Source organism: Tetrao urogallus (assembly GCF_951394365.1).
Source record: "Tetrao urogallus genome assembly, chromosome: 2".
NCBI classification, from domain to species: Eukaryota; Metazoa; Chordata; class Aves; order Galliformes; family Phasianidae; genus Tetrao; species Tetrao urogallus.
Genome location: NC_136814.1, coordinates 76,322,113 through 76,339,345, shown reverse-complemented (window position 1 = coordinate 76,339,345; position 17,233 = coordinate 76,322,113). Strand labels below are relative to the sequence as shown.

The following is a 17,233-nucleotide window of genomic DNA, read 5'->3' as shown; positions in this document are numbered from 1 at the left end:
ATTATTGCTCTGTGACAAGTCTATTAATTTCCTTTGATCTACTATCCCAGTGAAAGTGTCAGACTTTGAAAAATTGCAGCCACTGCTTTAGTAGATACGTCTGTTGCAAAGCAAATGTTCTAGACAAAAAAAAAAAAAACAACACTTTTTTAGAGTTCACTGAACCAATACACAGTTCTTCCATTCTGTATGCTTTTGCAACTGCAACATGCAGTTGCTCTCCTTACTGTAACTTCAGTTCTAAGAGGGGTCAGCACCACTGTTATTACCTTACATGAAAATTCTGCTTTCAAACAGAATGCTGATGTATTTCATAGAATCAAAGAATGGCTTGGGTTGAAAAGGACCTCAATGATCATCTAGTTTCAACCCCCCTGCTATGTGCAGGGTTGTCAACCACCAGACCAGGCTGCCCAGAGCCACATCCAGCCTGGCCTTGAATGCCTCCAGGGATGGGGCATCCACAACCTCCTTGGGCAACCTGTTCCAGTGCGTCACCACCCTCTGTGTGAAAAACTTCCTGCTAATATCTAACCTAAGCCTCCCCTGTCTCAGTTTACAACCATTCCCCCTTGTCCTATCACTATCCACCCTTGTAAACAGCTGTCCCCACTCCTGTTCATACGCTCCCTTCTCTAGTACTGGAAGGCCACAAGGAGGTCTCACCAGAGCCTTCTCTTCTCTAAGCTAAATAAGCCCAGTTCCCTCAACTTTTCTTCACAGGAGGTTTAGGAGTATCTAGTTCTTTACAGAAAACTAAATACTAAATATTGCAGTAAATTACTAGTTAAATAAACCATATCAAGTTTCTTCTGCTTGATCCTAAAACACACATTTATAGGCTTAAATTCTTAAATAGATTCTTAAATTCTCTTAGGATGTAGGAAGAAAAACTGCTCATGTATTTTATGAGATGACTTCACAGCTCTCACAGAAAGGAGCAGAAAACATATCTGTCTTTTCCAACATGAATCCCCAGTCAGCAAAATAAAAAAGAAGATGCATATATCGATAACTTCAGATCAAGATCACTATACAAGTCTTCCATGTGCTGATCAAGTGCTTCAGTTCTAAGTTAATCACTCTGCCCTTGTACAACTAAGTTATTCAAAGAAATGCCATATTCATCTAAATGAAAGACATTTTGCTACTACACTGAAGATGATAAAATGGAAAATTCAAGGTGTTGTACAAAGGATCAAAGCACAGACAGTCCATCTCTGATACCCAAATGCAGTAATTTAAAGTACAAGGGCTCCACTGAAAGTTATACCTCCTATTCTATGATGTTGGCCCATGATGACAGAGGTGGATGTTGGTGGTAAGGAAGTGAGGCTGAACCTTCCCACTAATCTCTGCTACATTTTGTTGCTGCCTGATAGATGGCAGCAGAGGGACAGTCTCATAAAATGGTATCCAGCATGAAAGTGCAGATGTAGCAAAGGTGCGTCACTGAATTCCTCCGTGTGGATAAAACAGTACCTGCTGAGATTCATTGACACTTGCTGAATGTTTATGGAGACCAAACAGTGTCTGTGAACACAGTGAGGTGGTTGGTGATGTGTTTCAGCAGCGGCAACAGCGGGTCACCTCCATGGGTGCAAACTTCAATGAGCGCAGTGTGCAGACAGCTTGTTCATTGTTGGTAAAAAGGCATAGCTAACTATGCAATAGTAAGTTCAATAGCTATTGAAAAATACTGCTTTGTAGCTGAGAATTTGCTCTATCAAACAGTATGATAGAATCATAGAATTACTCAGGTTGGAAAAGACCTTAAAGATCAAGTCCAACCACAACCTTACAATACAACCCTAACTCTGTTGTTGCGCTCTTCATCGTAGTTTTCATGGAGACAAATAGGAGGCAATACTTTAGGAGCAACCTACGCAATCTACCCATATGGTGCTTTATTCTAGTTATCAAGCAAATGGGAGTCTGTTTTCAGGCAGCTCACAAGTTGCTTTACACAGCTTCATATTAGGCTGCAGTCTCACCAGATCTCCAAGACCCTGTTTTTCAATGAGAGAATGCTAGCGGAGGCAAAGATAAGTTGTCGCAGCTCTTCCAGATAAGATTTACATGAAGAGAGACAGGAATATTCTTCAGTTACATATTACAATAATTTTCAATGGAACAAAATTTTAAAGAAAAGCATTTTCCTTAGTTTTATTTTAGCTGTCTTAAACTCAGTGAACCAACAGAGTTGCACCTCTCTTTTAAGTTTTCACGGTTTTCTGTAAGGTAATACATGGAAGTATTTTTCTAGTTCAAACCAGATCAGAATTTTTTGGTGGAAAAGCTCTTTCCACTAAAATTTGAGAATGAAATACTATTTTACAGCCACTGAACTCTGTAACTCAGCCAACTCCCAACTCCCAGACACGTGTACCATATTACATAGGGATACATTCTACTGTTGTTACTGAAGAGAAGCACATCTTTTACTAGCCCTATGCAACTGGAACTCTGAGAAACCTACCAAACTTGGAAAAAATATCAACTTGGTTGGATTTCAAAGTCTGTTTTTTCACAGCCATTTTGAGCTGTTTGTATTTGTTAACCCTTGTGAAAATCACATTTCGGAGCAGCAGTTTCATATTACTACCCATATACTTGTGCTCTCAATTCTTGCACTATTTAGTCACACTTAAAATATGTGGTATTCTTTAAATTCCTGCTCCCTGGAGTCAGTTAAAATAAGAACCTAAGCTGCATTTAGCTTCTATTACAATTTGCACTTGTTTCTATTACATTTGCAAAGGAAAATGTAAGAACATAAATACCAAGCACACAAATCTACACATGACAATAAATATCCATTTAAAATCTAACTTTTAATTCTTAAGCTGAGCAGGACTTACAGAATTGAGCACTTTTATCTTTTTAATATCACATAAAACACAATAAATTTGTTACCCTTAGGACTGTCAGAACCATCAGAAGTGAGGCTTCCTTCTTCTTTGTTTAAATACGAATCTTTCTTGCTCTTATGAAATTTTTCCAGCATTTTGAATTTAGACAAAGCCTTGCTCCGAGACACACTGGAAGAAGGTTTAGGGGCAACTACTTTTAAGCGTACACAAACATTTATGAGTTTAATGCACAATGGACAGGGAATACAGAAAAATAAAGTGTGAGAATTCAAATTGCTACTTCTGAAAAAGTAATACAACTCAGTTTTTTGTAGATTGAATTATCTACAGTTTTGTAGCTATATAAAAATTAAAAGGTTAGTACTTATCTATTCTGAAACTACAAATATCTTCTACTCTTTAAATAAAGTAAGCAAAAAAACCCAACAAATTGCTAATTAGTTCTTTTTCCATACATACTTTGCATTCAAATAGACTGTTCTCTGAGCTCAATATGTACATTACTTGAAAGCAGAAAAAAAATCAACACAACTATTTCAACACAAGATGTACTGTACTACAAATCTCAAAAGAAAGCATCTAGATCGGTTAAAAGAAAAGCAGAAAAACTTAGGTAGATAAGATGTGAATTCTTGCTTCCTTTACCTCAGGCTGTTAAAAAAAACTGCACTTGTCCACTTAAACCCATTGGAGAACTTGCTTAGCCACTAAAATCAAATGCCTTCCATTCACATCACCAGTAATCAATTTTTACATATCAATACCAATGTTGAAAACTCTGCTTTCTCATGAAACTTAGATGACAGTCACACTCTACACTTCATACATCTCAGACTAGCTAGGTGCACAGTATGAGACTGACTTATCCAAAATTTCAAGTGTGTACTTGGTGGGAGGAAGCTTACAAACTGGACAATTCAGAGAAAACTTCTTGGTTCCAGAATTAACAGAAATAACTCTTAGTACAGTTATCTTGACACAAAAGAGAGCAGAAGCTGCCTAAGGAATGTAGCCAGGTACTTCTGTTGTCTAGAAACAGGACTGTGGGAAGATATGAACCATGTAGAATGGCCTGGGTTGGAAGGGACCTCAAAGATCACATTGTTTTTCTGACCAGAAGCTAGCACAAATCAGAAACAGGTAAGATGACTAGATGAAGTTGGTGAGCATCTGGTAGACGCATGGCAAAAGTCAACATATAAAAAAATGTAGAAAAACACTTCCTGATACAACACCTAGGTTATTTATTCCCATGATTGATGTCCATCGTGAGGCATCACTTATCCAGCTTCATATTCTCTCATATCTACTGAGAAACCAGAAGGGCTGACAGTGCGTAGTCTGTTGGAAGAAATAAAAAAAAACCCAAGGCCTTCCAAAACAGTAATTTGAAATAAGTGCCAAACTCCTTGTACGGCTCATATTTCAAATATTAAGCCTAATTCAAGGCATAGAGTCAATTTTTGTGTTTATCTCCCAGACCGAGATGCTTTATACATATTTTGTGCAAAGGAGGCTTAGGAAAACAGGATGTACACTCTAGAAAGGTAACATAAGGAAAATGTTCTGTAAGCTACGCAGTCACAAACATCATCTAAAGACCAAGTGCCAAATATTTCTTTGTCATCCAAAATATTATTGAATCTTCTTGAATTCAACACCAAAGCTGTATTTAACCTTATACATCACACTAATTGCTACTGTACTTTACACATAAGTATTTCACAGAGCAACAATTATAATTTTTAATTATTCTTTGGAGTTTCTTCTCAGATAGCATAAAGATAGTTACTTAACATAACAGGTTGAATGTGATATTACATCAATTAAAATGATCCTGCAAATTAAAAAAATTGAATTTGTCATTAAGACACCAACTGTACTGTTCCCACGTCAGGGAACCATGCACAGAGCAACCCGCTGCTCAGCAGGGAGAAAATAATCATATCAATAGAAAGTGCATATAATACTTATGCAGATTGGAGTCTTTCAGCTTAAACAAACAGAACAGTGAATATTAGTATTTCTCCAATATGAAATACAGAGAAGATATTTTCTATTTACTAACAATACTGATCTTAGTTAAGACGCTCAGTTACTTTCCTTCATTTCTTTATATTCAACACTGTCTGCCTTCATCACTACCGACAGTGATGTACGATGCAGCAACAGTAAAGCAAAGCTTCACACACCTACTGGTTTATTCAGGAAATGACAAATCAATTAAGTGGCAGCTTGCTATCATGAGAAAACTATGGCCAAAAATTCTGCAAAGGATTTCCTACGGGAAAAGCACTAGTAATATAAGGCTGATATTAAATTAACTGAACAAAACATAAAATTTAATAAAATACCAGACTGGAAATCTGAACGAGGAATCTTTTGTTCACTATTCTCCACTACTTCGTCATGGATCTCCATCCTTTCCTTCTTATCTCTCAGTTTAACAAATCTTGTTTGGAAATCTTGAAAAGTGAAACAAACAGCGAGACAGGCAAGTGTTAAGACAGGACAGGAGTTCTGATTATCCAATTTATCTATCGTTTAAATGACAAAAGCAAATAGACATTACATTAGCTACAGGAAGGTCTTTAACTTCTCAAATTTGGAAGACAGTATCCTGAATCATAATTTATACATTTCAGCCTAGAGCTGAAGAACAGACTTCAAACGTGTCTAGGATAATAAGCAGAGTAATTTGAAAATGTACTTTATTCCACTTAGCTGAATGAACAGAAGTAATTTACTCAGGTTACTATCAAACTATAAAACTAAGTGAAAACAGGTGATTAGTGTAAACTTTTACTTATTTTCCAGCATTTCTGCAATACATGCCTTGGAAAAATCAGCTAGATAACAACTACATGCATAGTATATTTAGTCCTCCAATCACTTGTATTACATCTTTCTAGAATGCACAATATAGGTACTGATGTTGCAGAAAAAAAGTAGCAGGAAGTAGGAGAAAATGAAAACCCCAAAATAGAGACAACCTTGATGCATCATTCAAGCTGGTTAGCCAGGCTTTGTACCTTATTAACATCACAATATCTCTCTATGTTGTAACCCAACAACATGAACTCATATGGAGCTAGCTCACGTATTTGTAATGCTACACTGTGGTGAAGGAGAGATTCATACATTTACTTAAATTTGATTCAAGAGAACAAAATACTTTGAGAATAATATTTATTAACAGGCTGTCAGGTAACGTAAGAGTATTATCTGCAAACCAATGCAGAGGTTCAAGCCTGCAAGAACACACAAGGATCTGAAAAGTTTTGAAGAATGCCAATTTTACACTATTCCAAATTTATATCCAGCTAATGTCCTTACTTGTTATCACCAAAGCAACATTATTGCTTTAGTGGGACAATTATTTTGGTATTCCTCACAATAACACAATCTGTCATTTTAAACCTCTGCAAAAGTTATCTACACAAATGAAAATCATAAAATAGCTTGTAGTGTGCACACACAGAAATCAGCCCTTTATGTAGGGGATTTACCACTCTCGACTTTAGCCACATACAAGCTGTCTACTTTTATGACTGCAGAGGAAAACTGAGCTCAGAGTGAAGGTGCCTAAACGACCTCTGCAAAGTGAACTCCGTTGCATCCAAACTTTAACTAGCAAAATGGCATCTCTTATAGTGCAGGCTACTTCTCTGCTGTGCAGTTCACAATCTATCACAGGCTAATGCAACTGGTACTATTTGTGAGTGCCCAGTGTGACAAACATAGCCCTTTCCCCATGAGATGACACGATTGGGAACTATGTTTCATGACAGAGAGATATATTCTCTTTTGGAAAGGAGCACCAACAAGGTTTTCTAGGAAAACTTGAAGGCCTCTCTGTTTTAAAATTCTGAAGTACTAGGTGGCATATGGCTTAATGTCCATGACCCACAAATGCAGATATCAATACCCAGGAGGAGGACAGATGTGCAGACGAAATAAAAACTATCAGGCTGGCAAAGACAGTGTTCAGAGAAGACTTCAGTGCAGAGATCCACCATATTTGCCTTACATTCATAAGTAATCTCAGTTTTATTACGTCCAACTGCCAAGACACATTGGACATCTGAATCAAAACCCATTATGCACAGATTACTTATGACTCCCTCTGAGAAAATAAGCCAGCTCCTCAAGAAAAACATGAATATGCCTGCTTCTTCTGCAGGTAAATGGATTCCATATTTAGAAAACTGGGTAGATTTCTCTTTAAATATTTTCATGTTGAAGGAGAAGCTTGTTTTAAAGAAACCTCATCAAGTTTACCAGAACTGTATGATTTATACGTTAACTAACTGCAGATCAGGCATGCTTCCATTCTAGTACCTCTAGTTAAATTACAGGGCCTCTAAGATATCCTTGGCTTAAAAAATAAAACCAATTGAGTTGGTTAGGACAGGAACAACTTGACATTATCACATAACTACTTATGCTTCTTTGTAGTTGTACTTAAACCGTACAAGAACTGTCCTCCAAAATGTCTAATTACTCTGCCCTTAGAGTACATATTCCAGTACGTCTGGTTGAAATAACTGGAGAAACATCAAAGTGCTCTGTGGGCTGCCTCGAGCATCTCAGAAAAAAATTGAAGAATGCTAACTTCTAGACACCTCTGAAAATTTTCATTTATAAAAAGAAGAGAAATAAGGTCATTATAACCTCTTACTTCTCCTACCCTGGCTGGCAAGAACACTCTGACCTTCAGTTTCTCTGAAAAGGGATAAAAAACCTATCTCATAACCACCATAACTGCCTTGCACTGCCTGACAGGAGCTCTCTCATGTTCACTGGAGTTCTCCAGCAATATCTTAAAAGCCAGAGATACATAGAGTCTAGATAACACCTATTAAGGCTATGCCTAGATGACACAATTTCTGACTAAGATTTGTCTCTGAGTTACAGCAGTGCTAACAGGACAGACCTCTACTTAAAATTAGAAGGCTTCCAGCAATACCTTAACCTCATCGTATGAAAACATGATTTGTGAGACTGTTAAACTCCACAGAATCACAGAATGGCCAGGGTTGGAAGGGACCTCAAGGATCATGAATCTCCAACCCACCTGCCACATGCAGGGCCACCAACCTCCACATTTAATACCAGACCAGGCTGCCCAGGGCCCCATCCAATCTGGCCTTGAACACCTCCAACGACGGGGCATCCACAACCTCTCTGGGCAGCCTGTTCCAGCACCTCATCACTCTCTGGGTAAACAATTTCCCCCTGACGTCCAACCTAAATCTCCCCTCCCTCAACTTAAAACCATTTCCCCTCGTCCTACATATATCAACCCTTTTAAAGAGTTGATTCCCCTCCTGTTTGAAGGCTCCCTTTAGGTATTGAAAGGCTGCAATGAGGTCACCCCGCAGCCTTCTTTTCTCCAGGCTGAACAAGCTCAGCTCCCTCAGCCTGTCCTCATAGGGGAGGTGCTCTAGTTCTCTGATTATCCTAGTGGCCCTCCTCTGGACCCTCTCCAACAGCTCCCTGTCTTTTTTGTACTGCGGGCTCCACACTTGGACGCAGTATTCCAGATGGGGCCTCACAAGAGCAGAGTGCAAGCTCCAGTTGCAAGTTATTCAAATCATGAAAATAAGAAGCCACTTATTATTACAATAATAATATGCAATCACACTGTGGAAACTCTGTATTCCCGTAGTTTATTACCAAAGAGGAAAAAAATGATGGCGTGGAAACCTAAAGGTGGAAAGGCTGCAAACAGTATTTTCTTCTATAACTGCATGATCAAGAAAATACTGAACCAGCAGCCACAGTCACAGCCCTTTTTCCCTTAAGCTGTGGCTTATGGCAAAGGAAATGCTGAGTACTGACAGCAGTATGTGTTTTAAACAGCTGCTGTTGTTATTTCAGTCTTTATGAGGAACAGGTTGGTTACAAAAGAAATCCACAAATATTTTAGTTGAAATCCTAAGCTACATTTTCTAATTACTATACTCTATTTACTGTTTACAAGTTTCAGTAACTTGAAAACTACAAGAAAAGAAAAAAACAGCAGAAACCTTTCTCACAGTTGGAATATGATCTCTTTTTAAAAGAAAGACGTGATTACATTTCAGTTTTATCATTTGCAATAGTGTTCCAAAGTAACAACTCCATTGTGAAAAGAAAGAACTAGCCCGACCCCCTGTGGCCAAAAAACTACAGAACTACGTTATTTACCACCATCATCCAAATCTTCCTCACACAGCCACCACGGCACTGCATCCTTTTGCTTTGTTTCTTTTTTCCTGGGCAGCCCCAATGTCTCAAGAACGCTGGACTTCTTTTCTGAATTTCCAGGTGAATCGTCTGAAAGAGACTGAGTCAATTGCATACAAGATTAAAGACAGTTTTTACATTTTCTCACTGTATAATTGTATTGCAGCCACACTGTTCTTCAATGTCAGAGTTTAGCTGACTGTCTTTATTCCCTACCACCTGCCTTTTTTGCATATGCCTATAAAATTGAGTAAAAAGACAATAATCATATTTATGTGTATCAGTACTGCATTTAATACAATAAGTTCACTGTCAGAATCTGCAAGTCTTAAAAGTTAACTGCTTAGTAGAGCGTATGTATTCATATCTTAGTTCAATATACAAGCAGGCAAAATCCTGCCTACATCCCTAAATATTAAATAAAAAGCATGGAAAAAAAAAAAAAGATACAGTAGAGTAAAACCTACTTTGCTTTGCCAGCCTTTTTACGTGAGCATTATTAGTATTCTAAAAATGAACTTTCACAAGCAACTTCCTAGCTCCCAGCAAATTGAATTTCCAAAATGCACTTTGTGCTTTCTCTTCCTGGAAATCAATAGAAATGCCAGAACTATTCCAAGCTGACCGCTATTAATCTTCTGCATGCATTTTTCAGTTGCCTATATTGATTCCAAATGATGGCTGACTTCAGTGAAGACAAAAAAAAACCAACCCAACAATATCCTAAAAATGCAAAGTAGGTTTTACTCTACTGTATCTTTTTTTTTTTCCATGCTTTTTATTTAATATTTAGGGATGTAGGCAGGATTTTGCCTGCTTGTATATTGAACTAAGATATGAATACATACATACATAAATTGCTAAAGAGTAACATGAAGGAAATATGCTTCATAAGACAACAACACTTTTCTGACATGGTACAACTTTAAGAAAATTATTAATAATAAAAATAATAAATAATAATAAAATCTCTGGTCCTCTTTCTTAATACAGCTCTCTGGCCTATGGCAGTACCCAGTTAGCTGTCCAGACATCCAGGATAAAATATATTTGTGCACAAAATAAACCTTAAGCTACACAGGAAGCCTGGCACTTCCAGTCTTTTTCCTTCTTTGGCAGAATCCTGCTTTCTCTCTCTATCTGCACTACCAGTACCAAAGATTAAAAGAATTACTCCAGCACACTGCAGCCTTTTGTGTTACAGTCTTTGTGCTTTTAATTCAGTGAGCGTAAGGTTAAGGGGTGTGACATACTGCTTATTTTCATCCTAGGTTTTTAGTCGTCATTTTCAAAATCAATTGTCCTAAAATGTCAGAGAACACAGTAAACAAAGTCACCAAAAGCCACAAAGAATTCACATATGAAATGCATCTTAAGGCAAAATTTCAAAAGCTTTACTTTTCTAATAGTCACAAATAAGAGAATGTGAGAGCATAAACAGTTCTAGAAGCAACAGGACTGCACATGATTAGCATGTAAAGTGAAATAGGTTATTTTATTAAAGTTATCTTCTGTAGACCACTGTGTGACACTTGTGTATAACAAACATTACTGCAAAATTACTCTGTATCTAAGGGCTCAGTGTATATGCACCTCACAGGAACATCAGTAAATCAAACATCAATCCTCCAAAGGCACTGTGTGAGAGAAAAAAGAAAAAAAATAAACAACCACAATCTGACCAATGCCTCTGACCAAAAACATCTTCAGTTTCACTGTAACAAAATGCCTGACCAAGCCTCAGAAAGAAAATCTTAGTGCTCCACGATTTGCAATGTAATGAAACAGAATTTTTGTAAATTATGAAACTGCCGGAGGACAGGATGTACTGCAATTTCTTTATGTTGGCTCAGTGACACACAGAACAAAAATGTCTTACATTTTTAATAAATATCCTATAAATAACAACTTCCTTGTACTAGTCACTACATAAGTAGTGGTGCTGTTGTCCCCAAAGGTTTGGCTGCCTCTTGCTGGCCGCAAGTACCAACAGGTGTTTGATGCAAGCTTTGTTGTCACCTGCAGTTTCTTTTACAGCTAACAGAATTGTCTACTCTGCAGTCAGAACTTCAGTGATGCTGGTGATCCTTGGAGTATTGTAACTAAAGTAACTGAAACTCCCAGCTGTTGCTCTCAAGTTCTGGAAACTTTCTGTGTCCAGCCATCTTGTCAACTGCAGACAGTAAAGCTGCAGCAGCTGGGAAAAGAAAAGCTGACACTAACATGCTAGAGTTTTTTCAACATGTCAGTAGTCTTAACAGTGAAACTTACACGTTTATTGTCCAAAAGGAAAATTAAAGCTACAAAAATAATAATCAAATCTTTGGACCAGTAATGGATTTTCAAGAATCAGCAAGAGGCACAGATAATCCGTATTTTCTCTCCCCTACAAAAGAGCCTCTCAGCCTTTCAGGAAAATAGCCAACCAGAAGAATAAAAGAAATCAGCTGTTTAATCCAAACTGAACTAAAAGCAGAATGAGTCAGTTTCAAGACCTGGAACAACTGTAGGGTAAAAAAAATGGACCTTACCATCTCCTAGAGACAAGAAGAAACTTAAGAAAGTAGACAAGCAAAGGCAGAATTGGATTCAGAACCCAAGACCAGTTGTCCTAACTATTTCATGAAAAAGCCTTGTTTCAAGTCTACTCCAAATTATGGTATCTTAACATACTTGATCTTTTAGTAAAAAAAAAAAAACATTTTTTCCATACATGGTTAAATGTCAAATAGCCTTCTGTCTCAGCTGTTACCACATATTATGTGGGATAAAAACCAGCCTAGAAGTCCAGAAGCAGGTAATAGGTGTTTGTTTTTTTCTCCTGTCTGTGCATTGCTTTGTCATTAATATTATGAGGGTGAATAGTGATAGGACAAGGGGGAATGGTTGTAAACTGAGATAGGGGAGGTTTAGGTTAGATATTAGGAGGCAGTTTTTCACACAGAGGGTGGTGATGGAACAGGTTGCCCAAGGAGGTTGTGGATGCCCCATCCCTGGAGGCATTCAAGGCCAGGCTGGATGTGGCTCTGGGCAGCCTGGTCTGGTGGTTGGTGACCCTGCACATAGCAGGGGGTTGAAACTAGATGATCATTGAGGTCCTTTTCAACCCAGGTCATGCTGTGATTCTATTATAAAAAAAAAAAGCAAATAATAGAAGCACTGTGCATGAGAAAGAACTTGCATAGTACATCTTAAGGAAACTTCATAGCCAACAATAGCACACTCACCGGCTATATCAAAATGACAGATGATACATAAGGAAAATGAAAGTGAAGTAGGATAAATAACACTAAAGCTGGTAGAAGGCGGTGGAAGGATCACAGCTACATAGACAGTGAAGGAGGAAGAGCTATGAATGACAACACGCTGTACTATAAAGTATTTTGGAATAACCGTGACCTGGCGGAGGAATCATTAAAAGAATGATTCTGCACGCAACAACTGCTGTTACAGATTTTTGTTTCCCTTTGTGTAATGAAAAAAAGCCTAGAAAATCCTCCTTACTGCTGGTTTCTGACATTCAGTGCATACACCTTACAGTTTCTTCAGTTTAATCCTCCTACTAGACCTGCATCATCCTAATGTACCTAGTCTTTCTTTTGACTTTGTTTTCATACCACACATGTATTTTCATCTCAAATCCTTCCCAAACAATAGTTCCATTAAGAGCAAGAGTTATTTAATAGAGGAAAAATACCCTGCTCCCTCTCTTCCCTGAAAAATTTGCTTAAACAAATCTTCTACCAACAACTAAGAAACAGTTTTTGCTTCTTCTCTCCTCTTAATATACTCAACTACAAAGGTCACCTACACAGCCATACATTCCAGAAAACAGACCATACCAGTTTCTTATTTTTCTAACAAAAAAAAAGGCTGCCCACTTTTAATTAAAAACTAAAAAAAAAGAAAGAAAAAAAAAGGGAGGAATACAGTGGAAGATACAGGTACCTAAAGTAACAGCGTAGATAATGTCATCATTTTTTGGGTCTGTATGTAGCGACTAAGGCAAAAACCAGTACATACTTGTAATGACTGGAATGAGAGTACACCCTTCATAAACAGTGTTAGTTTGGGATGCTAAAAAATACATACATTACAGTGTGAGTTGCTAAAAATTACAAGCTTTTCCTAAGTGCCATTTAGGGGAAAAAAAATTAAATCACAATAGCTGTACTGAATTATCGTAACTCAAGCATTCTCTATCTGAGCAATAAATAAAGAGCAAGAAGAGCATATCAAATGAGGAATGAAATACAAGGAATGATCAAATGCAGACGTTTGTCAGATGGGCAAAATAAATAAAACAAAAGAATAAATCTCTTTTCCTCAAAGCAACTTCACAGCAATAGTAAAGCATTTTAGATGAATGTTCAAAGTCTACTTTCCATTTAAAAAAAAAAAAAAATAATTCCAGTAATTTCAATAATGTTCTGTCAATCATATTAAATGCCAAAATATATCTTTATTTGTGAATCTTAATATTCAGATGACATATATACTCTCAATTTAGTATTGCTCAATTAAGTTACATTTATATCATAATTAGAAAAGTACCTCACTAGTGGCACAGTCAAGGCAGAAAATGTGTCTTACATAGGAAAGCTAAAATATTCATGAAAAAGAAGTCTACTGTTATTATAGTTCTCTACTGCACAGTACAAAGTGCTACTTTTATAGAAGCTGCTACCTACATTTTTCACAAGTAATTAAATTGTGGCATAGCCTCTGCATCAAAAAAATCTTCAAGCATTCATTACTCATAACAGAATCACAGAATCACCAAGGTTGGAAAAGACCTACAAGATCATCCAGTCCAATCATCCACCTATCACCAATAGCACTCTCTAAACCACGTCCCTCAACACAAAATCCAAACGTTCCTAACAGATAACAGAAATCTCAAGAGTAGTCTGCAAGAATGGCAACCGTTAGCTATGCTTACATTCTGTAATTTCATTCAGCAAAGGCCTTATGTATGTGGCATCTACACCTTACTGCACTGTGTACCTGATAGATCAGAGAGCGAACACTAAAATTACAAAGCCACATCCAATGAAGAAATATACCAAGTCATGAAATTTTGACCATGTCCGATAATTCTGAGCTTAAGTCATAACAAACAGATTTGCATGATTTTTCCTGTACTCAGAGCACTATAAGCAATACAAAAGTTCAAATAAAAATTTCCCAATCCCGACAACATATTTCCTTACTGGTGAAATAAGAATTTTTAAATGCAATGAAATCAGAATTACTCAGAAAAATAAGGACATCTTAAAACACACCTTACAACTGCATAGAGAAAAGTATTTTGATCTTATTACCTCTATTTTCAATTAAATATCAATTTGAAGCCTCCACTACAAAATAACACAGACACACAAAACGAAGCAAAACCAAGAACGAAAGGCTCTTTCTGAAGATTCAACCTAGCAGCGACAACATGCTCATATTTAATTACAAAACCATTCTCTTGATTTCAATCTAAATTAGGATGAATTACATTTAACTACAATGTTGCCAAAAGCCACCCATTAGGCAGCTATGTGCATTATATGACAGAAGCATAGCCATGCATTCTATCTCATGCTCTTCCACACCCAATTTTTCTTCTGTGTTTTAATGAGGAAAGTAGATGTAACTTTGTTCTGAAACTTACCTCTTTCAGAAACTCTTCAAACTGCTTATCTAATTCTTCGTTTGAACACTGATGAGCCATAATCTGCAACTGGATGTTACCTTCTAAACAACTGTCTTTCAATACTAAGACTTAAAATAAGAATAGAGTTAATTAAAAGCATTCTAAAATCAAACGAAGCCAAGCAATTTGCTACTTTAACAGAACTACAACAGAAGAATTTCCAGAAATCTGCCAAATTTTATCCCTCCCAAGCCAAATACACAAGTTACCCAGATTCTCTATAAACAAAATACTAAGTTCATAAACAATAGATTCAGCATTTAAATTTGGAGAGAGAAATAAAATGTATCTTCATCGCCTTTACATTATTCTTCAAAAATAGCTCTTTTAATACTCACAATTAAGACTTTTATCAATGATCAAACGAGAATACATTGCAGTAATAATTCCTACCCATTTTTAAGGGCTTTTAATTTCTTCTTACGATTTCTTTTCTTTCAGAATTAGAGACACGTGGCATTATAAGTTTTGCTTCCTAATCTCTGCCGTGCCTGGGACTCAGAAATAGATCAAAGTCCTCAAGACTGGAAGATGGTATTCAGTTTGATGTGTCCTGACACAGGAAGCCTATAGCACTTGCCTACAGCACTTTGCCAAAAGTCTTTGTTGATTTCTCAGGTATAAAATATGCCCAACACTCAACATGCCACAAAGCTTCTGCACATCGCAATGCTCAACATTCATGGCTCCCTTCTAAGCTGTGTATGTGTGGCAGCATTAAACTACTTCAGCACCTCCAAGGCTATGAAGGGCTACGCCAACCTAAAAGGGCTCAACTTCTGCAGAAATGGTTTTAGCATGGAACAAAACTTCTCCCAGCATCGAGCCCCTCAGTACGGATGGCTGTTACCTACCTGGTAAAGTTACTTTGACAGGCAACTGTGAGAACTGCTTCCTGCTTTCACTCCTTCTCCATCCCCAGAACACCCCACGCTTCAGCTCTGACAGGTAAGAAAAAACACCACTCAACAGTTTGAGCAAGGCAAGTTAGAGCAGACTGCCCGTGCTTCGAATTAAAGCAAGTATCCTTACGTAAGCACCTGGAAACATCTCTGAACACCCGGTAAGCAGATTAAGGACGTTACCTCTCAGGACACACATAATCTTTTATACCTTTCCATCAAAGGACGCTGCAGATAGGAGACGCTTTAGCAGTTTAGTTGCTGGCTACACTAATTGCTTCAACAAACGGGGATTACTTAATTCCAGCCGGGCCAGAAAAATAAATTAATTCTTCTGGTACATCTGCAATTGCATTTATCTTAAAACTGCTCCCCCCGAAAAGCTAACAGAATAGATCCTTGCTTTTCAAAAAGACAAACACACACAGCCATCACCCTCTGCAGTCATACCGCTAAAAGAGGAGGCTTAGCAATGACGGAACACGAAACGCCCTGGGGTCCGCGGCTGCCAAGGGAGAGGGCTCGGACTTCTGCTCCTCCGGCTCCGCGGCCCGAAAGGCGCTGCTGAGTTTGGGCTGTGGGACGGTGTTCAAACGCCAGCCCCGGCCCAGGCCTCCAGCTCGCTCGCGCGTGGCCGCCGTTGTCAAGGAAACCCTCCCGGCCACCGTAGCGCCCGCCGAAGCTGACCGCCCCGGGATGGACCACGTGACCCGCCCCTGAGTTCCGCCTGGAGGACACGTGACGGGGGAGCGTGAGTAGAATAGGGGAGGGAGAGACGTCTCCAGCGGCCATCACTACTGTGGCACACGTCGGCGTGTGAGCGGCGGGCTCCGCGCTTTCACGTAGCGTGCGGAGCGGCTCCCCCTGCTGGGCGGCGGGAGAGAAGCGCCGGTGGAGCCCGGCGGAGGAGGGCGGGCTGCGGCGCTCAGCGGCGCTCAGCGGCGCTCAACAGCGCTCAGCGGTCCCGCCATGACGGGTCACGGCAGGACGGCGCTCCTTTAGCACCGCCTGCCGCTAACGGCTGTGCGCCAGGCCTGGCAGTGCTCGGGGAGCCTTTGGGCAATGCCTGCGATGTATCGTAGAATCACAAAATCGCTAAGGACGGAAAAGATTTCTGTAGTCCAACTGTCAGTCCTTCGCCACCATGTCCACTAAACCATGTCCCTCAGTGCCATGTGTACATCACAGAATCACAGAATGGCCCGGGTTGGAAGACACCTCAAGGATCATGAATCTGCAACCCCCTTGCCACATGGAGGGCCACCAACCTCCCCATTTAATACTAGACCAGGCTGCCCAGGATCCCATCCAATCTGGCCTCAAATACCTCTAAGGATGGGTATCCACAGCCTCTCTGGGTAGCTGTTCCAGCACCTCACCACTCTCATAGTAAAGAACTTCCCCTGTGAGATCCAACCTAAGTCTTCCCTCCCTCAACTTAAAACCATTTCCCCTTGTCCTGCTGTTACACGTTTCATGGAATCCATTCTAATTCCATTCAAGATTCTGGCATCAACATTATTTGC

At 38.8% G+C, this 17,233-nt stretch overlaps 1 protein-coding gene across 1 annotated transcript in view; it reads right to left on the bottom strand.

Annotated features, from left to right (window-relative positions):
- The window catches only part of CEP162 (centrosomal protein 162), a gene marked incomplete at its 3' end in the record, with an annotated part of 42,140 nt that extends 26,423 nt beyond the window's left edge, over positions 1 to 15,717 (bottom strand). Inside the window, exons 1-4 of the mRNA XM_079550886.1 lie at positions 15,660 to 15,717; positions 14,764 to 14,854; positions 9,066 to 9,204; positions 5,228 to 5,338 (exon numbers count right to left, since the gene is read on the bottom strand). Coding sequence (XP_079407012.1) covers positions 5,228 to 5,338; positions 9,066 to 9,204; positions 14,764 to 14,823 — 310 coding nt within the window. The 5' untranslated portion in view covers positions 14,824 to 14,854; positions 15,660 to 15,717. The remainder of the gene's footprint in view (positions 1 to 5,227; positions 5,339 to 9,065; positions 9,205 to 14,763; positions 14,855 to 15,659) is intronic.
- Positions 15,718 to 17,233: the final 1,516 nt, after the last annotated feature.